The 22323-nt window shown below is 43.2% G+C and overlaps 1 protein-coding gene across 4 annotated transcripts in view; it reads right to left on the reverse strand.

Annotated features, from left to right (window-relative positions):
* Positions 1 to 22323, reverse strand: part of SLC2A12 (solute carrier family 2 member 12) — a 57937-nt gene that overhangs the window by 34014 nt on the left and 1600 nt on the right. For 2 of the 4 annotated variants that reach the window (XM_029943475.1, XM_029943476.1), the window contains exon 2: positions 2462 to 3793. In XM_029943475.1, the coding sequence (XP_029799335.1) occupies positions 2462 to 3793 (1332 nt within the window). Of the gene's footprint in view, positions 1 to 179; positions 1603 to 2461; positions 3794 to 22323 lie in introns of those variants that run through there. The other 2 variants (XM_029943477.1, XM_029943478.1) reach the window with 2 other exon arrangements.

The following is a 22323-nucleotide window of genomic DNA, read 5'->3' on the forward strand; positions in this document are numbered from 1 at the left end:
TAAAGCAAAGAGAGCATCTTTTTCTTTTTGCTCACTTTTCCTTAGATTCTTAGTTGCTACTTGATATTTCAAAAGATTGAATCAAGAAAATTCATGTAAAGAATATTTTTAACTTTATGATAAATACATAGAAAAAAAGGTGCCAGCAAAGGAAATCAATGAGACAACACCACTTGAAGTTTATCATACGAACAAAACTTATTGTACTTATTAATAGGGAAAGGTTTACAAAGGAGGTTGAGTTGTTCCTTGGTGCAAGAAAACAGAGGGTGCTCTTCTGGTAGAGTTTCTGAAAATAAAACTATAACATGCTCTCTCAAATTTCATTAGCTTTATGTATCAGAGTTACCACATAAGTATTGTTTGGACCACATGCATGTTTCCCTAAAATTTACATGTTAAAATCTTAATTCCCAGTTGGATAGCATTTGCAGGTAAGGAATTTAGGAGGTAATTAGGTTATCAAGGTGGAGCCATGAGAAAGTTCTCTCTCTCTCTCTCTCTCTCTCTCTCTCTCTCTCTCTGTATCTCTGTTTCTGTCTGTCTCTCTCTCTTTCCATCCCTCTGCCATGTGAGGACACTAAGAAGGTGGTGGCCAACTACAAACCAGGTGGGGGACCCTCACCACCAACCAAATCTGCCAGCACCTTGATCTTGGACTTGCCAGCCTCCAGACTGTGAGAAATAAATGTTTGTTGCCTAAGCCATCCAGTCTTTGGTAATTTGTTGTGGCAACCCCAACTAACTAAGATAAGTGTTTCACAGGTACATACCCAAGATGCTTGAAATAATAGTAGAAACCTGTTTCCAGGAAACTGTTCATTAATAATATTTATCATTGTTAACTTAACAAGGAGGGCCAGGGTTCAGAAACAAGTCATAGAAATCGGAGGCTGATAGTATTGTAGAATTTACTCTTATCTGCCCATGCATAGTCCCTTATAAGGAAATCTATCTACTCATAGTGCCAGAGGAAGGACCAGCTCTGGTCATCCATGGTTTGGACCCTGTGGCCTAGAGTGTCCCTGAACAACAACTTATGACTCTGCCTTGCAAAGAACAGAGTCCATCAGATTCCTTCTCTTACTCTGGGATTTGTAAGAATCGATCTCTAGAGATGGGAGTAGACTGCAAAGTGAAGAAACAGAGGAGCTGTAGAGGCTGTATCACGTGCAAATCCAATTATTAATTAACTGAGATTAAGAAGGCCAAACCTGCTGGTCACTGGCCAGAAAGAAGCAGACACAGGGACTAGATCTCAGTTAACTCAAATATTATCTCCTCGAAGCCAGTGACAGTGTCTCGTTCATTACTATTTTCTCAAAGTCTAGCATAGTTCTTTGTTATTAAAAAATTAGTCACTTGATACATATCAACTGAATGAATAGCTAATGGCTTAACAGCAGATCACCAGAGCAAGGTCTCAAGTGACTTTCTTTCTAGAAACATTGTCAGGTCCTGGCACCAGAAACCTAAATTCGTCCACAAGATTCCTTCTCCTTCAGCATAACCAATGTCTTCTCATGTTCTTAAGCTCCAATATTTCCTTTCATCTGAGCAACTCTGTTTGGTTCTTGATCCTTGTAAATAACAACAGGAAAACTTGGTGGGAGAGAGGAAGGAAGAAAGGAAGAGGGAAAGAGGGAGAGAATGGGGGAGAGGGAGAGATGTAGGCATTGACGGTGGTAGAGAGATTACCTTATACTTCTCTAAAGAGGGGTTTAGATTTTGTGTGTGAGGCTAAAAGACAAGGAACTGCAACAAACAACCTATTCTAGAGAATTCAAGAGCGTTTGATCAAGAGAAGTGTTCAAACTTTGTCATTGGAGTAGACCAGCTATATAAAATAAAACTACCATGTAAATTGTTTATATTGCATTGAATGGGAGCAACTTGACTCCCATTCTCCTGCTTAATGAGCAAAGTGCTCAGGGAGGTTACTCTGGTGATAAAACACAATAATTAAAGGAATAATCCAACCTCCTCCCCAACTTCTCATTCCCTGTTCTTCATTATTACTGAATGCATCCACTAGTGTGTCTTTAAGAAAATCTAAAAGCTTGATTTTTTTCTTCCATTTATGAAGACACTCAGGAATGATATTGGAGAAAATGTTATTCCAGTGAACTGCTTTCATAAAACAATATATTCTCTTGCACAATACACATCTTTTGAGGTCTGGTTTATCCCCAATCAATTGCTGTTAAATTATCCTCCTGTGACAGATAACAGAAAACTAATCCTTGTGTTAAATACCAGACCTGCACATTTCACAAGAGAGGTATGAGCCAAGCATACTTTCTGCATGAGTAGAAATGTCAGGTGGCCAATATTATCCCCATCTTACTTCCAGTAGGTTTATGTATAAGGTATCATAGCCATAAGATGTTCTGATGGTCAAAGGCAATAAGTTAGCATTCATCAGGGAAAAGAGGGCAGGAATAAAAAGTAAAATACTTACTTGGTCCTAGACCAATGGAAAAAGCAGCAACGTAAATGAGCAAGCTGGCTAAGGAAAGCCATTTCAAGAAAGCTGGGACATCCGCAGGATCTGTGACTATCTGGTATTCAGCTTGGCTCAATCCAGCATTAGGTAAGGATGTCATCCCTTTCTTATCCATGTCATTTTTCATGGGCATTAGGGAGCTTCTGCTGTGGGAAGTGATCCCCTTAGAAAGCTCTCTAAGAGTGTCATCACTGGCTGACCGATTTCCTGGCCCATAAAACACAGACTCATCCAGTGATTGGTTGATAGGGCTATGGTTTCTGCAGATATTGGTGAAGTTCATGGGGATGTTGAGATTCACGATGCCCATGGTCATCAATGAGGCTGCCATCAAAGAGGAGCCAATACAAAGGAAGGTTTTGCTCCCAACGTGGTCTACAAGAAGAGTGGCAGGGACAGTGCTGATGACCTTGACAACCCCAACCCCTGTGGAGGCAAGGCTAGCTGCCTCATTGCTTTGGAAGCCAACGGACTTCAAAACAGTCGACGCATAGAATAATATGTTTGGCTGACCGGTGACTTGCACGAAAAATACCAATGTTAGGCCTATCATTATCCGGGTCCTCATGTTGTCTTTGGAGAGAAACAGATCCCAGAAACTATATTGATATTCATCTTTCAGAGAAGATTTTATCCCAGTGAGTTCCTCGGTTGTATCTGAGATGGCTCTCAACCTTCGGAGAACCTTGCTAGCAGCTTCCTCGTGTCCTTTCATCACCAGAAACCGGGGACTTGGTGGCAGAAAATACATCGCAATTGCCTGCAAAATTCCCAAGGGAATGACAAGGCCAAACATGTACTTCCAGCCATGGGAAATGTTGGCAAATGCATAATTTGAAATGTAGGCAAAAAGTATGCCTATGACAATCATCAGCTCATTCAGTGACACAAGAAGGCCTCTTCTGTGTTGTGGAGCAATCTCCGCGATGTAAACACATGTGGCAATCGAAGAGAGTGAAATGGAAACCCCTATAGCAATGCGCCCCACTATGAGGACCGTGTAAGATAACCTGAGTATCAAGACTAGGCTTCCAAGTCCAAGTAGGCACGATGACAAGATGATAGCAGCCCTTCTTCCACACTTGTCAATCAGGACCCCTCCAGTGAGAGAGGCAAGCAAGGCCCCCATCAGGAGGGAGCTCACAACCATTTCCTGCTCATGGCAGGTTAGGGCTAATAAGGTTCTTATCTGAAGTAGGGCTCCAGAGATGAGCCCAAGTTCATAACCCACCAGGAGGCCACTGAGAGCAGCGGTGACAGATGACAGGAGAGTAAACATGCCGCAACCTACAGGCAGAGAGGAGAGACAGAGAGGTCAGTTCTGCACTGTTAGTTTAAACATTTTATGTCTGAATGGAGACTCAACCCTGTATAAGTTAGCACTTAAGAGCATGGAGTACACACACACACACACACACATGCACATCAATATAGTAAAGTAATATATTAACAAAAATGATTAGATACAAATGGAAATATCCTTTTTCTTTCATTTTGGGGGAGGAGAGAGGTAGAGACATTTAGGAAGTCATTTCCTTCTATTTGTGATGCTGCTGGTGTTTTTCAGTGACGTCAGACAGCTGCACAAGATAAGCAAATGTTAGATGATGAAGGTTGAACAAACAAGAACAACACCGTTTGGCTCCTGCTTCGGTGTCGGATCAAATTCAGACAGCTGGGTTCCTCAGGCCCCATGGCAGGTGGTTCTCTAAAGGGAAATCTCCAAGGCAGAGTAGAAAGGGTAGAAACCTCCAAAAGTGCTACAGGCTTCCTTCCCCTTGGGTAACCTGGGGGGAAATGAACCACAGCCTCCAGGAAACCTGCCCTCATGTCTCCTTGGTCACATCCGGCCACAGTTGGCTCTTGCTGAAACATATGAGGGTAGTGTGTGTGTGTGTGTGTGTGTGTGTGTGTGTGTGTGTGTGAGCACCCATGTGTGCTCACAATTTAACGAAATTAAGGTTGTATCAAAAAGAAGAAAGAAAGAAATGGATGCAGGGGAGGGAACTAACAGCATCCATTACTGGCCGTGAGTAAGGAGGAAGGGGACTAGAACTTGGGGGAAGAAGAACAAAGGGACTTCATCTTGTTTTATAATTTTAATGTTAAAAACAGAGGAAAAGTAGCAAAATGTTAACAGTCTTTACTTCTCAGAAGTAGGCATGAGGGTGTTTGTTATATGGGTATATCTGTAATTTGTCAAAACAGGGACAAAACGAAACAAAAAGTAACTGAGGGAAGCACAAGGAAGAGCATTGCAGTCACAGGAAACAATAGTTTGCAACTGAAAGGTGTGACACAGGAAAGCAATTTTTGGAACTGTGGGGCAGCCAGTACATCATATGTGGGATGCAACACCAGCTTGGAGAGGTAAATAGGATCCAGTACATTGGGGTAGACACAGAAGGTGCACTTCAAGCAGAGCACTGCAAGTCACAGTGACATCTTGTATTTATTTGTTTGTTTGTTTATTTAATGTTACTTGTTTGGGGGGAGAGTGTAAGCAGGGGAGGGGCAGATAGAGGGAGACAGAGGACCTGAAGTGGGCTCTGTGCTGACAGAGTGACATCAGGGAGCCCAATGCAGGGCTCCAACTCACAAACTGTGAGATCATGACCTGAATTGAAGTTGGACGCTCAAATGACTGAGCCACCCAGGCACCCACAGTGATACCTTTTATTGTTTTGCAGTATAATGGAGCCAGTGCATACTGAAGGGCATGGGGGACTGACACGAAGTTTCTTGCTGCTGGGTGCAGACTAGTTCTTCCAGAAGCAAGACTGGTAGCAGAGAAAAGTATGTTGCCTTAGAGTTGACAAAAGATGATAGCAACTTGAATGTTCAGAGTAGACCTGGAGGCAAGTAGACAGATTCAAGAGTTCATTTGGAGGTAGGGTCCCTGGTGGCTCAGTTGGTTGGACATCCAATTCATGATTTGGGCACAGGTCATGATCCCAAGGTCATGAGATTGAGCCCTGCATTGGGCTCTGAACTAAGCATAGAGCCTGCATTAGATTCTCTCTCTCTTTCTCTTTGTTTTCCTGCCTCTCTCTCTCTTCTCTCTGCCCCCTTCCCCAGCTCACATATCATGTCTCTCTCTAAATTAAAAAAAAAAGAGTTAATTTGGAGGTAAAAACAACTACACTTGCTCATGAATTTGGAGTTAGAAGAAAAGGTAGGTCAGAGCCTAAGATGGCTTCATGGTTTGACCTGTTGGTTGGGTAATTTTATAATATTCAATACCCTGTGTACAGATATGTACATGGGATTCAGCAGCATGTATTTGTGATTTAAAAGCATGGGAATGAATAAGATCACATAGGGAGGTGAACAGAGGAGCAGAAGAAGCAGGAGCAGGTCTGGGACCTAAGGAATACCAACATTTATTTGTTTATTTTTAAATGTTTATTTTTGAGAGACAGAGACAGAGTATGAGCAGAGGAGGGGCAGAGACAGAGGAAGACAGAGAACATGAAGCAGGCTCCAGGCTCTGAGTTGTCAGCACAAAGCCCAACTCAGGGCTCGAACCTACAAACTATGAGATCATGACCTGAACCAAAGTTGGACACTGAACCAACTGAGCCACCCAGGTGCCCCGGGAATGCCAACATTTAGAAGAGAGACAACAGCAAAGGAGATGGAGAAGGAACAGAACTGAGATGTGTACAGAATGGACTAGAAATGTGCGTGGGCACATAATTATCACAGGCTGAGCAAGGGCTATTTAAGCCTGCCACCGCAGTGGAGGAGGGTGGTTTAAAAATGCTGTTCAGCTCTAGGAAGAGAAGCAGGACAAATAAAGTTGGTCTGAATCTCTTCCCAACAGAAATACCCAAGGTATTTTACATCTCCAGGATCCTGGGACATAGGAGACTTCAAAAAATAAATCTAAAAAGCATTGAACATTTAGATGGAAAAGCAAATAAAAATGCAAGAATCCACAATAAAATAAAACTAATTCATGAGCATAGTGAATACAAACCATTAAATTGAAATTTAATTAACTATTTGTCCAGCTAAGTAGAAAATAAATATTTAGCACCAGTACTTGGAAGACATTTCCGTGGTGTACACACACACACACACACACACAGAAATAAAGAAAACCAGATGTAGTTATATAGTTGCCCCCAATAAACCCAACATTCTGGTGATATGTCTATTAGTTATTATTTATTATGCAGTGTTTTAATTTTTACTTGCAAAAAGACTTTAAAGTAGTTTCTTAGAGGGGTGCCTGGGTGGCTCCGTGGGTTAAGCATCTGACTCGATTTCAGCTTAGTTCATGATCTCATGGTTTGTGAGTTCCAGCCCCACATCGGGCTCTCCTCCTCCTCTGTCTCTGCCTATGCCCCACTCTCTCCCTCTCTCTCAAAATAAATAAATAAATAAACATTAAAAAAAAATAAAGTATTCCCTTATGGGCTTATTCACGAGCTAAATTTCCACGTATTTTCCCCCATATGATCTTCAAATCCTTAGCAACATATTTCCCTACAACAAGAGGATCAGGTCCAATTCTCACATTTAGATAAGAATATTGTATTACATTGTATCTCTACTTGCCTTTGTTCATTTTATCCATTTTTTAAAAGTTTCTTATTTTCTTTATTGTTGAGATGGGGGAGGGACAGAGAGAGAGAGAGAGAATCTCAAGCAGGCTCCCCATTGTCAGCATGAAACACGATGTGGGGCTTGAACCCACAAACTGTAAGATCACGACCTGAGCAGAAATCGAGTCAGATGCTTGACTGAGCCACACAGGCGCCCCAATGTTATCTACTCTTGACATATTGAATAGCTTCTATATGTTTTGGCAAATGGTCTCTGATATTCATATTAAAGAAATAAACAACACTGGAGAAAGAAACACTTATAAAGTGGATTGAGGGAGTCACCCCAGGAGTGGATTTAGAATGACACAGGGCAGGACTGAGGGGACACTGAGTCAGGGACATGGTGGAATAGATGCTGTAACTTCCTGAGCAGCGGACGATTGTCCTTGCCAGCCAGCCCTTCTCCTTTGCCTCGTTTCCCCCCTTCGTTAGCTGGGACATAGTATTTTCCTCCCAAAAGAAAGACTTCTTGATATACGGATGCCCTTCCTTTAACACTCTATCATCTTACTTCAGACAGAGTCTGAGATGGACACATCACAAAGCCTGCTCCTTATACTGTGGGGGGGGGCGGGGGCGGGCGATGGTCCTGACAGAAGACAGATCCTGCTTCTTTGTCCACTTCCTGGACGTAGCTTCTCATGCTGATTCTTTTAGTCAGCATTCAGGGGACACTGACAAATTGGGATGTGTGCAAAGGGTCTGGAAACCATCCCAGCTTGTCAAGATTCCTCTAGATGCCCAGCAGCTAGCACTGAGAATAATTTCAGAGTTATAATAAAATTAATTCCATATGAATTACTAAAAATTCTTTTTACAAAATTACAAGCGTAAAAATTTTTAAATTTTTTTTTGAGAAAGGGAGATAGACAGACAGAGCCTGAGCAGGGGAGGGGCACAGAGAAAGAGGGAGACATGGAATCTGAAGCAGTTTTCAGGCTCTGAGATAGCAGAGCCTGAAATAGGGCTTGAACTAGTAAACTGCGAGATCATGACCTGAGCTGAAGTTGGGCACTCAACAGACTGGGCCACCCAGGCACCCCAAGTTTAAAAGCTTTTTATATATCACAACATTATCTATCTAATCTACCTACCTATGTATCTATGTATCTATGTATGTATGTATGTATGTATGTGTCAATCATCTGTCTATCATCTATCATCTGCCTGCCTATCTATCTATCTATCTATCTATCTATCTATCTATCTATCTATCATCTATCTATCTTCCTGTCTATCTATATAGAGAGTTGGTCTTTAAAAGCTTAAAGGGTGCAGAAGACATTCTATAACCCTACTCCCACACAGGGGGCATACCAGCAGGGGTGATATGACACAGAATTAAGCTAAGGTCTTAACTGTCTGTATTTTATTTGAGGGGCTTATCTTCCCTGGGTTACGCTTTAAAGGATCCTGACCAAAACAAATTCCACTCATCTTGGTACTGCTACTTTTACTGCTGAAGTTCTGTATGGTCTCCAGCTGCCCATTTGGGATGTTGAATTCCAATTAGCCTGTGGAAGGCTAGTCCCTAATCTCCCAAGACTGTAGCCCTGTGACACCTTAGGACTTCCACTGCAGGACATTTTCCGGTGCTCATGTATCATATAAAAATAATGAAGAGACATAAAAAGTGGGCTTTTTTCTGTCTACTTTTTTTTTTTTGATGACGGTAAAAGCAAGACGTTATTCTATGGATGCCAGAAAGCAGAAATAACTTGTCCAAGAAATCTGGCCATGAACAGGAGGAAAGAAAAAGCGTGTCACAGGAATGTGGGGTGTGCCTAAACAGCTGAGAGAGTTTGGGCAGCTCGGTGGACCCAGTGCTGAAGGAAAGGGCTGGACGAGGAATTATAATTAATGTCTTCCGAGAACACCCAGCCCTGAAGTCAAACATTCTGCACTTCACCTTCATGGTGAAGTTTAGCATTTCCATCCATTTTGCTCATGGCCTTGCTCGATAGGGACCTTTCTTTAACATTCAAGGAAAAGGTCCCAAAGGGGCTACAGGGTACACCCAGCCTTTTGTGGACATCACAGAAATGGCATTATCTGGAGATGCACAGCTGGGACCCGCGGCGCTGCTGGGTCACGCCTACAACTCTGTCGTGCTGCTTTGCTAGAAGCCCAGCAGTGTCCTTTCTGATTCAGTGACGATTGGGTTACAAGGTAAAGAAGTAAAACTTTATGGAAGACGCCATCACAACCAAGGGGTTTGTGTACATGCCCCGAGGCCCACATGCAGGGCACAAAGGGCAGGTGCCTCCACAGGCTAGGCGAGGCCACAATAACTGCATTGTCCACCACTTGTGGTGACTCACGTGAAACCACACGGTGACTGGCTCGCACACGACACACTCAATTTTCCATAATATTTGCGTTTCTGCCTGCTCTCTGCTTTCCTTTCTTATCCCATATGTCATCACAGCCTGGGCACATAACAACGCACAGTGAACACTTGGCGGCTCACTGAATCCTACAACAGACGGCAAAACGTGCACGCACAGTGTCCTCTGGCAGACAGCCAAAGAATTGTAGAGCGTGACCCAGTGCAAATGCCTCTGAAATTTCAAAGACACCTCCCGCCCCCGCTTCATGTTTTGCTGGGGAAAACTTTCAGTGGCCCCAAAATAGCCTTGCAGATGCGGTCTTCCCTTTCTCTACTCCTCCTCCCTGAATATCTTTCATCCCAACTCATCTTTCAAGAGTCTACTCAAGCACCACCTCCCCCAGGAAGGCCACCCTGCTTTGCCTTATTTTGCAGCTTCACCCCTAACCCATGTGGGCTACTGCTGTCCAAAGAATGCATTTCTAGTGTACCTGTCATCTTTCAAGGTGCTCATTTATTTACCCATTTGTCTTCTCCTGTTAAACCGAAAGTCTAGGAACTCTACTTTCCTTATATCTGTATTCTCATCTCTGGTCTTTGGCACAAGGCAAATACTCAGTAAATGTTTGCTGAGTGATGGGATAAATGAATGAATGATAAGAGCACTCCAGATCCTTGGTCCTCTCATCCCCCAGGTTTTGGCCTAAGATTAATGCATAGTATTATGGAATGATTAGCATATACAACTTCATATTTACATAAATGCTTAGCATTGCAACAGCATAGTATTAGCATTTCTACAAAGCTTTCAGCACTCTTTTTAGCCTAGTAATATAGCACCATTGTAGATACCATAAGCTGTTTCGTTATCACTCATATGTTTATACTTTATGAAACACGAGCCCCGTGTTTTCTGGTTGTTCAGACTCAGTGTTCAGCAGTCCCCACCCCCAACCAGGGACTCAGGTTTTCAGGCCCCCAGCAGTCTCCAGGCACCAGTTCCTCAGCCCCTCCGGACTGCTTGCTGTTTCTGGAAAATGCCATGCACTTTCCCAGACTTGTGCTTCTCCTCCAGCTGCTTCCCTCATGGCCTGTCTCTCCCCTAACCAGCCGAGTCTAGGGAAACTTGAGTCATCTCTCAAGATGCAGTCTGAATATCCCCGTCTCTACAAAACCTTTCCAGACACCCTCTCGTTAGCATGCATCTCTCTTCTCTCTCTTGCCTTTCTGTCCATGGCCTTACAGCGCCATAGTGAGCTGTGCCGTCTCCTGCCTTAGACTGGGAGCACCCTGGGAGTAGGACTGTGACCATTAAGGGGCCTGCGCAGAGAGCTCAGTACAGACTACCGGGTGCCACCTGGAGGAGGGGCGCTGGCTCAGTCAGAGAGCTTCCCCAGGCCCAGAGGACGTGGCCCCGGAGAACTGAGGTATGCTCTTTCCACCAGCTGCCAAAGGTCCCAAATGCTGTCTCTGGGCGCCACACCACGTGTGGGGCCCCTGGTGGTGTAAACACTGGGCACTAGCCTGCATCCAACCACAGTCCCCCTCCTGTATTCCCGAATCCCCTTTCGCATACAATGAAACTCAGCCCAACAGAAAATTGGCCTCCCTCCATACCTGCTATTGTTTGACCCTTCTAAAACAAAAAGATAGGAACTTTGCTTTCTCTTTCAGTTTTCAAATCTCAGGTTTGATTTAGCGGCACTTATACAGGCACACTTTACAGAAATCAAACTTCTCCAAAGTTCCTGGGCTCAGGAGGTGTGCAGAGGGGATGTCGCTTACCCTGGGTTAGTAGCCCTTCCCTGCATCTCGCTTTGTTAACTCTCTTTTTCTCATAGGACTTCCATTCTTTTCCTTCTTTCCTCCCGCTTTTTTGTCTTTCCATCCTTTTTTCCCTCCTTCAATGTGAGCCTTTCAGCAGGATAAGTCTGGCTGTCTGTTTCTTCCACACTTTTCTGCTGCTACTTGAGTTCTTCTACTCAGAAAAGATTTCTTCTCGTATTTTGGGTTTCCCCCTATTTGTCTAGTAATAATTAGTTATGTGTTAGTTATACATACTCATCTCATTTCCTGACCTGTTTTTTATGTTTATTTATTTTTGGCAGAAAGAGAGAGAGAGAGAGAGAGAGAGAGAGAGAGAGAGAGAGACCGAGAATTTGAAGCGGGCTTCATGGGGCTCGAACTTATGAACCATGAGGTCATGACCTAAGCTGAAGTTGGATGCTTAACAGATTGAGCCACCCAGGCGCCCCCTGTCTCTATCTTCTTGTCCTTTTTATGTGCACCTAGAATAGCTACTTATTCTCCACGCCACAGATCTCAGATAATAATTCTGCTCCTACGGCATTAGTGTCCTCAAGCTGGTTACAGGGTCAAACAGGCCTGTCTGCACCTCCGTCCTCAGCCCCAGCTTCACCTGGAGGTGTGTGTTCTCATCAGCGGGTGTTGTCCTAATCTCTTTTTTCAGAGTCCGCTTTTACGAAATGTATAGAGAACAGAAAGCAGATGCTTTCCAAAAATTTATGTACGTTTCCTATAAAAAGAAATCTTAAAATGCATCCTTTGCCTTTTATTTAGAACATACTTGCCTGTGGCCAGATTTGCTGCCTTCTCTGTACCCAGCCCCCATATCAGTTATGATATTTTTGACTGTAAGAAACCAAAACCTAAGAAACAAGGGTATAAAACATTGTGGCACCTGCTGTTTAATTAGTGAGAAGACCGAGCTGAGTTTGGTGTCTCCAAGGACTCACACTCTCTCCGTTCTTCTGTTCCTGCCTCCTCAGAAGGCTGGCTTGTGCCCTGGGTTGTCATCATATGTGCAAGGAGGCTGCCGCAGCTCCAGGCATAAGCTTCTCTCATAATTAAATTCAAAGGCAAGTGTCAGTAGAAGAAGGCTTGGGATAAGGCCTCTCTCTTTTTATCATGGAGGGAACTTTCCAGAAGCACCCTGGAAGATGATGGGTTTCGGAATTCGCTACCCACTAAATGTGGTGCCTTGGCTTATTGAATGTTTTAAGCTGAAGGAGTTTGAGAAAATAGCGGAAGCAGGAGGGTCCCTCTGGCCTTCTCCCTACCTTTTTCCCCTGTAGCATGTGACAAACTGTCCCATGAGAAGTGCCTTCCCTACACCCACAGGAAGGGACCAATCTTGTGTCTGAAGACAAAGAGAAACCACCTAGAAGGATCTGACCAGACAGGCCTTATCAAGGCTCTCCAGTTCACTATTCACCTCACACACCTTGGCCTGTCACATGCTTCACGGCTGTCTACTCTTCATCAAACAGAGCATAAAAACACTCAGGTTTAACCGTGTCTTAGGCTTTATTTCCTGGCGAAGGCTCCCATGTCATGTAAAACTCACATTAAATACATGTGGGTGCTTTTTTCCTCTTAATCTGTCTTTGTCAGTTTAATCTTCAGACCTTGCTGAGGACTTCCCCCAGTGTCTCATCGGCCAGCGCCAGAGGGTTGGTTTCCTGGTCAGATGTGGCTCCAAGGGAGACTGAGTGTGAGTATCTGAATATTTTCACCCCCCAGAGAGGAAAGGCGGGAGATGGGAACGGAGTTGGAACAGCTGTTGGGCTTTCAGGGTCTGACACACCTTAGGAGCACTTGATGTGCACAGCGTCTGGCCAAACTTCTTATGTCTGGGAGCTATTTTTCTGATGTGACGCCACTGGATGGAAGAAGGGATTTTGTTTGCCTCCATGTTTTGGTTCCCCTCTAGGAAGAAGAGATACCATTCCTGCATGATTTAAAGCGGTCTGCAAAACAGTACAGGCAAAGCTACCACCTCTGGAAGGCGCCATTCCGGTGGCTTATCCAGGTGGTGTCCCTTCTTAACACCGATTTCATGGTCCAGAACTTAGTGAGCCGCTGGCTTTCCTATCTGTCCAGAGGGGCTGAAATCTAGGAAACTCTAGCTGCCGAGAGAGAGACAGAGAAGTAATGGTGACAAGATGGCTGGGAAGATCGGATTGTGCAGTGAAGCTTCGACCCTCTGCCAGAGCAGCTCCAGGGGTCTGTGGAGACGTCTTCCCTTCATCTAGCTCCTGAAAACCCTCTCAATTAGGGATATGCAGTGGGAGTTTGTGGAAAGGCTAAAATTTTACTGGCTTTTATACATTACGCCCATGTTTGTACCTAATTTAGGGTTAAATCCTAACTCACTGATGACTATATCTGGCTTTAATGCTTTTGTGACTTTCTGTCTCTTTCCATGTTTTTATGGACATTTTCAATAAACACTGGAGGGTGTGATCTGGAGAACCAACCAGCAGTCAGCTCACCCCCAGACCTCTGAGGACTCCCACATGGGGACTCTCAGTGTGTGTGAGGACTAGTGAGCTAACATGAGAAGTCACAAAATCTTCAACTAGTGAATGTTGGAAAACATAGTAACATGCGTATCTGTAGTCGAAGATTTCAAACGTATCCAGATGGGATGAAAAAATTATTAAAAATTTCAAAGTGCCGGTGATAGCACAGGAGATTTCCATCCATCTATATGTTCTAATCAATAAATATAAGATGGCAGAAACTATTATGTAAGGACTTAAAGTTGTCTCAGGAGTTGAAAATGACCAGGAATCTTCCATAGTGCATTTAAATATTTTAAATTAGGGAAATACAATGAGAAAAGAACCAATAATATTGTAAAGGCTATGGATGTAAAGTTCTTAGGAAGAGCACTTTATTTACTAAAAATAAATACCTGAATGGTCACCTGGGAAAAGGGGAGTGGAAGGCCAAGATGTTTTATATAAGGGAAGAATTTTGACTTGTGTATATGTGTGTGTGTGAGAGAGAGACAGAGACAGAGAAAGAGACAGAGACAGAGAAAGAGTTCAAGAAAGAATGGCTGGGGTGCCTGGGTGGCTCAGTTGGTTAAGCGTCCGGCTTCTGCTCAGGTCATGATCTCACGGTTCGTGGGTTCAAGCCCCGCATTGGGCTCTGTGCCGACAGCTAGCTCAGAGCCTGGAGCCTGTCTTCGGATTTTGTATCTCCCTCTCTCTCTGACCCTCCCTGCTCTCACTGTTTCTCTCTGTCTCTCAAAAAGAAATAAAACACATAAAAAATTTAAAAGAAAGAATGGCTAAAAATGCCCAGAAATGGAAGAAAAGGTCCAGACAGGTCATCAAGATGTGGGGGAGAGCTTGCGAATAAGGAAACAAAAGAGCCACAGGCCTATGGATTTCAGAAAAGTTGGTTTACAAGAAATTCCCTCTGGTAGATTTGACAGGATAATTTAAAAAAGGGCCCTACCGAATATTTATTTGGACGATGGCTCTCTTCAAACTATAGTAATGATCCACAAAGAGCTTATATGAATGGGATTTGAGAATATGAAGGAAAAAAGGCCATGATCTGCACATGGACCAAACAAGAATTAGAGAAAAAGACTAATTGCAGGAAGTGAAGCTTATGAATTCAGTGGAGACAAGAAGCTGATGCAAAAAGTGATCAGAAGAACAGCAAGACTCCTAAAGTATTCTGTGTGTATTTAAGGCTGGGCAGCGAGGGTGAGGAGTAGGAGACATGTGGATTTAGCCTGATGGAACCCAGAGCTTTATTTATTCAAATATTAAAATAATGGTGGCCCCATGAAGCTGGAGGATTTTGACATGCAGGTAAGATTTTCTAGGACTCATTCTGTCCCCACTGGCATCATTCTCAGAAACTTGCTTGGCTTCTCTAAACGGATATGGTCTCTTCTAAGAATTCTTGCCCCCCACCCCCATGGTACTACTTAGCACACAAAAGTGTTGAGATATGGTCCCTGCTTACATGTTCAGATTCCTTCATCATCCTCTGCCCTCCACCCTTCTTCAAACTCTGCTCTCCTCATACAGAAATAGCTGTAGGTCCTTGAATGTGCCATTTTGTTTTCTCAAAATTTGTATATAAGTTATTTTCTCTGCTTATAATGTTCTTTGTAAATGCACTGACCTCAGTTATACCTTCTTGACTCAGCTTCACTCTACTATCTTCCAGAATTCATCAAAACCTAGTTCCCCTGGGCACTAACAGGGATTATACCTCCTTCATCTTGGGTTTCCTGAACTCTTGTCTCTCTCCACCAGTTGGCAATATATATCTGCGTTGCATGGATGTCTCTTATTCACCCCTGGACCCGGCTCTAGTGTCATGTCTGACTCTTAGTAGACTCAGCATTTGCTAAACAATTATCTTACAATTATTTTGATTCTTATCTTTCTGATGGGTTGGTAAAGTCTACAGACATGGATAATATCTTATGCATCATTTTTCACTCTGAAGTATCCAGCATGGAGAGGTGCTCAATATATATTGCTGAATCCCCATGTTCTTTAGTTTAGCTGAATAAATGCTTAATTCATTTACTCATTTAACAGGTAAACGTGTACTATGTGCCAGCACTGTGTGGGGCACAGATGGTGACATGCTCATCGGGATAAACAGTGCAGTCAGCAGGATGGTCATTGTGAGCACTGTGTTGAGAGATTTCCTAGGTTACATCTGGATTTGATAGCTCAAGATGGTGGTACTAGAGGCGCCTGGGTGGCTCAATCAGCTAAGCGTCCGACTTTGGCTCAGGTCATGATCTCACTGTTTGTGGGATCGAGCCCCATGTCAGGCTCTGTGCTGACAGCTCAGAGCCTGGAGCCTGCTTTAGATTCAGTATCTCCCTTTCTCTCTGCCCCTCCCCCATTCATGTTGTGTTTCTCTTTGTCTCAGTAATAAATAAACATTAAAAAGAAAAAAAGATGGTGGTACTTGTCCCACATGCACGTGGTCCCTGATGGAAATACAGGGAAAAGGCATAACTCCCTTATGAACTGCTCTGTATTTTCCAAGCCCACAGTCCTTGCAATCATCTCAGAACTCTGACAGGTACAAGAATATATATTTTATCCAGAAACTTATAACCTTGTAGCAAAAGATGTGTTGCATGGAAAATCAGGGAACTAGTTAAAAGAGAATGCAATAAAATTCTGAAACGAGTGTAACAAGTATCCCAAATCACAGATCAGGTAACAGAACAGAGCAGGAAATAGAGACCTTGGTGCTGGATGGTATTATGGATCAAGTGGGCAAAACCCTAGATTGGATTATAGTATACTGAGATTCTATCCACATATTATATGCTACCTGGAGTGAGTCCCTTTGATTCTCTCTAAAAGGTCCCCGGGCTTAATGGTGACGGTACACTCAGGAATCAGAGTGCCTGGTTAGTTACCACCTAGACTGTGGCATGTCCCTTAACCATTCTGCTCCTCTGTGTCCTCATTCTTAAGATACAGATAATAATATTACCTACTTCATAAAGTTGTTATGGGAATTAATGAGGCAGAAGAATGCTTTGGGCATGGTGGTAAGCATCTGATAAATGTTTGCTGTTGGTCGCTAGCCTCAGTTTCCTTAACTGTGAACAGGGGATACTATTACATCATTGCATGATTGTAAAGATAAGAAGGAATAGTAGTAATAGAAGCACTTGACCCACAATAATCAGTCAACAAAGATCTGTTTAGTCTGAATCAGTGGGATAAAATCTCCATGACGGAAATAAAACGGAAACAGTCTCTCTTATTGATAGCAAAGGAAGTAAAATGATACCTTGTTTCCAGCATAACAATTATGCCTTTTCATAAATTCTTGTGTTCCTTTGTTTTTGGCAGTACCTACATAACTGGGCTTACATCATGAAAAATTCTTCTTGTGAGTTTGCCTGGGGTGTCAACAGTTTTGTTTCCCAATGGAATTGAAACATTTTATTAGCTTGGGAATGCTCTCTCACCACAGACTGATCTTAATCACAACTTATTTCTCTATTCTTAAAAGTCGTGCTGGGGTGCCTGGGTGGTTCAGTCAGTTAAGCCTCTGACTTCAGCTCAGGTTGTGATTATGCTGTTTGTGAGTTCGAGCCCTGCATCTGGCTGTCTATCTGCTATCAGCACGGGGACCACTTCAGATCCTGTCTCCCTCTCTCTGCTTCTCCTCCTCACCCCTCCCGGTCTCTCTCAAAAATAAACACTAAAAAAAAGTCTTGGACCTCTGAGGCTGAGATACCAGTTCAGTTTGGTTTCTAAATTAGCATTGAACGTGGCTCCCAACACCAACTTCCACAAAGTATGGAAACAGGTGCACGCAGGACAGCATTTTGGAGAACATCACATGGACGTGACCAGTAGCCCTAGATCCTGACTGTGCCAGGCGCACCTGACTCATGAAAGCTCTGGAGAAACAATTACTTCAGGGGAGCACAATTTAACAGTTTAAAGGTGAATTACCCTTGATTTACTCAGGAAAAAAAAATTCCTGTAAGTCAAACAAAGGACTGCATTTTTCTCCCTGATATTTTGGCAGAACAATATAAAGAGTTGTTGAAAAAGAATGAAACGTACTGAAATTAAAAGAATGTGATAAATTATTTTAATCTTATTATTACTTCTGCCTAAACTGTATAGAAAAATTAGTATATCACTGACACATACCCAGTTAGCAATGACCTAAATGAGTGTGCTCTGTTGTGTTGTTGTTGTTTTCTTTTTTTAATTTTTAATTAACTAATTTTTAGAATCCTATGTGATCAGCAGTGCTGTGACATAGGAAGTAAAATAGTACCAATGAGCCAAAAGAAGGCAAAACTAAATTTTTAAAATGTATGATTTTATGATTTGCTATAAAGGTTATATATCTGACTCTAAGTTTCGGCTGGGAACTATCTGGTCGACTTCAAGTCCTTTGCCTTTAATGGAGAATAGGTACTTTCTGAGGGAAGATGAGATGAGAAATTATCCTTATTTGGTATTTGGTCTAACAGCCCCTTGAAAAAAAGCCCATTCCAACATTCCTCATTTCTCACCATAACTTGATATCTTTTTACATGGCTTTCATTCCCTATTTTATTCATTCACTCATCTGGGGAAGACTGTGCCTGAGGAAAGCACTGAACTACGGAGCCCCATCTCTGCTCAACTTAAGAATCTTATACAACAAGTTCTTGCTCACACAATCTGAGTCGATCGCCATTTTACTGCCGAAAAGCACAGGCTAATGGCACACTAATGGTGGGGGGGGCGCCACTGGGAGCTCTCAGAACTTTTTAAACCCTGAGGCTAAATATTTTGGTTCCTCCTACTAAGAAAATGCTCCCTACATAACCAGATTCAAGAACTATCCTTGAATTAACAATATAACCCCACATATCTATGGCAATTAAAAATGGCATTTTAAAATTGGCTGATTCACCTTTGGTTTACACAGTTAAACTGGAGTTTCCTCAGGCAGCTACAGGGTGGGTTCATTTTAGTTTGAGTTCTTTTTTTTTTTTTTTTTTTTACCAGCTACTGTAAGATTCAGCCCACTAAAAAGAACCCCCTTGAAAATTCACAAACAATAGAACATAAGGACTTCCACTAGGCATGTTCCTGGGATTTCAGGAGGCCTTACTTCCTGGTAGCAATCTTACCAGACAGATGGGTGATATTACAAATATTTCACAACTGGGATGGGGGCGGTGACCTATCCAAATAGACATTAGCTGTAAAACCAGCTCGGGAACACTGGCGTCTGCTGACTGATTTCAGTCCTCCCGGTAAGTCACACTTCATGGCTTCACCCATGTTTTCCAGGCCCTGCCTCCTGCAGGGTCCCCCTAAGGCATGTCCGTGGCTGTGGCGGTGGCCCGGAGGTAGTCTATGGAAGCAGCAACCTCTCTGTCCTCTCTAGGTCACACCAAGCTCAAAGAGAAACAAGAGCCCCGGCTGTGTGAGCCAAACACTACCCAGAGTTTGTGGTGAAGCAGCTTCCGCCATGTTTGCTCAGAGCCTTCTGTCTCCTAGATCTTGGAGAAGCCATTTGCGTGAGCCTCACGGTCACGAGGAGCCTCAAATGGAGACTTCTGATGTGATTTCCAAGTGAGGTTAAATGGACAATCATAGAGATAAGCTGCCTGAAGTGAAAAGCGAGATAATCATCTTTAAATCTGGTCTTATTTCCAGACCAAAGAGTTTAGAGTCTTTCATAGATTCACTCTATAAATCTGCCATTTCCTTGGCAATGTCAAGCTGTATACAACATTTTTTTGTTATCAGCCATTAATTGGTTAAACACCTGTGTTTTTAAAACACAATAATTTTTGTCACAGGTTTTGCCACTTTTTAATGAAAAATGGTAATGGCTAAGGCCTGGGTCTTCTCCCAATGACTGGTTTGTTGTTAGACCTGCCCCTCTCACAACCAAGGCTCTGTTATGAGGTCAAGCTGGTTGGCCTGACTTACTTTTCCCTGGGGATAAGGTTGCTTCTAAAGTCTCCTCAACTCTCTTACAAGAAGACTTTCTATCAGCTGCCCAAGGAAGCCAGAGCAAGCAGGGCCTGACTGAATTCAAGGGCGCCTGGTTTAGGCTAACCCTGGGAATCCAAGGCTCTGTAGGAACACAGTAAAAACGACCCACCCTCAAAAACATCACCTGCGGAACCACAGTAGTGATGGACCTGTGGCTCACTAATGTGGTCCCACCCAGGACCCAGCTCAGGACTACAGGAGATGGGAAAGGACCAGGGAACAGCCTACCTCAGGCTTTTCCTATTCTCCACCTCCCCTCTTTCCACTAAAGAGGTGCCATGATTACCTCTCATACATACTGACCACCTACTTCAGCTTTTCATTTATAGAAAGGAGATTCACAGCTTTAAACACATTTGAGAATAAGCGCCTTTGAATACTCATCTGATTAGCACATGTGTATGTTTCTTAAATCTCAGTCTGTGGCATCTTGGATTTAGAAGGATCTTAGAGGAATGAAGCCCTGCCGTTTCAGCTGGGTCAGTGAGTCCTGTCATACTGATCTGGGTTCCAGTGCCTTGGTCAGCTGGGTCTGCAGGGCTGAGAACTTGCACTCATCCAGTGAATATTGTTCTTGGTTTCTGACTTTTTTGGGCAGGTGCTGGTGGGGTAAAAAGGGTCTTAAAGAAATTGTCCTCTTAGCCAGTCATTTGAAACACGAAATTGGAGGGACGTCTTAGTGGCTCAGTCGGATAAGTGTCTGACTTCAGCTCAGGTTATGATCTCACAGTTTGTGAATTCGAGCCCTGTGTCAGGCTCTGTGCTGACAGCTCGGAGCCTGGAGCCTGCTTTGGATTCTGTGTTTCCCTCCCTCTCTCTGCCCCTGCCCCACTCATGCTCTGTCTCTCTGTCTCTCCTTCAAAAACAAATGTACAATAAAAAAAAAGAAAAGAAAAGAAACATGAACTTGGAAGACCTATTTCCTGAGACAGAGGAACAGGCATCAGGTCCCCCAGGTCAGAGACCCCAGGGTGGGTTTTGCACTAGCACTGCATGAACTTGGGCTGACCACATATCTTCTCTCACTTGTGTGAGATGTTGCAGCACTGCACTTTTCTTTAAAAAAATTTTTTTTTACATTTATTTATTTTAGAGAGAGGCAGAGCACAAGTGGGGGTGGGGGGGAGGGAGGGAAGGAGGAACAGAGAGAGAATGAGACACAGAATCCGAAGCAGGCTCCAGGGTCTGAGCGGTCAGCACAGAGCCCGAAATGGGGCACGAACCCACGAACCATGAGATCTCAAACCCACAAACCGTGAGATCACCACCTGAGCTGAAGTCAGACACTTAGCGGACGGAGCCACCCAAGCACCCCAGGACTGCACTTTCCTAATATCACCTACACAGTAGTCGGCTCTAGGCACCAGGATTACGAACTGAGCTTAACCCTGCCTGTAAGGTCAATTATAACGTGTCTACAAATACTAAAACATGTACTAAAAATACACATGCTTTAAGTCATAACTTATTGAAAATGGACTTAAGTTCATTAGCTCGTAGTCATTGGAACAAAGAATTCTTTCCAGTTTTAGACAGAGTGGCCAGCCAAGGTCTGCCAACACTTTTATTGTGCTTAAGAGCATTAGGAAGTGCTAGCATGGAGTCTGGAAATTTTTGTGTCAATTGGTTTCTCAGTATCTCAAATGATCTAATTACCTCATCCTGGGTTGTAGGCCTCATTCTTCTTTGTGCTTTAGTTTCCCCATCTAGGAATACAGAAAAACTTGTATCTTCAAGAGCAAGAATAGTATGATAAGTATTGGGCATATTTAAATTCTCTGAATTTCCTGGATGAAACTATGGACGTTTGAAGCACAAAGAATTTGAAAGAAGTATTTGACACACGTTATCTCATTAAAACCTCAACCTCTTCATTAAACCGACTAAAGCATAATCTATGGTGAACTGGGCTATGCCTGTGGTAGAGACATATCTATACACGTAACAAGACGTGACTAAGACAACCTAGGAAAATTTACACACGTAATCCTAAAATGTTTGTATCCATCTAAATATAAACCCTAGCACAAATCAAAGCTTTATTCATTTAAGACTTGGGGGAAACATTTAGGCTTTCTTTCTTTCCTATGTAATAAAGGCTTATTTAAAATTAAATTAAGAAAATAATTTACTGTGTTATTTCACTAATCATTTCTCTAGAACACAAACAGTAGCACTGTAAATTGAATCTTGGGCCTATGTTCAACTTTTCCAAACTCTAATACTGGTGACGCCCCTTCAGGATGACTGTGACCTTGTGTGATTTAACTTATTAGAGTACATGGTGCTTTCAAAGCCACATCAGAATTAAAGAGTCCACGTTGCCACGGAGGGCCCTTCAGGACAAAGTTTCTTTTCATCCTCTTTGTGACATTGTCACGGACTGTGTAGCGAACCCTTCTGTTGACATGGCCACCCGAGAAAGCTATGCGGTTCGGTCTTCCCGGAACTTGGAGAGAACATTGCAACTCTTTCCCTTCACCTTCCAATACAAGCTTCCCTCGCCTGCTGGGAGCCAGACAGCACCTCTGGAGA

This window comes from Suricata suricatta, chromosome 7, assembly GCF_006229205.1.
Source record: "Suricata suricatta isolate VVHF042 chromosome 7, meerkat_22Aug2017_6uvM2_HiC, whole genome shotgun sequence".
Taxonomy (NCBI): Eukaryota; Metazoa; Chordata; class Mammalia; order Carnivora; family Herpestidae; genus Suricata; species Suricata suricatta.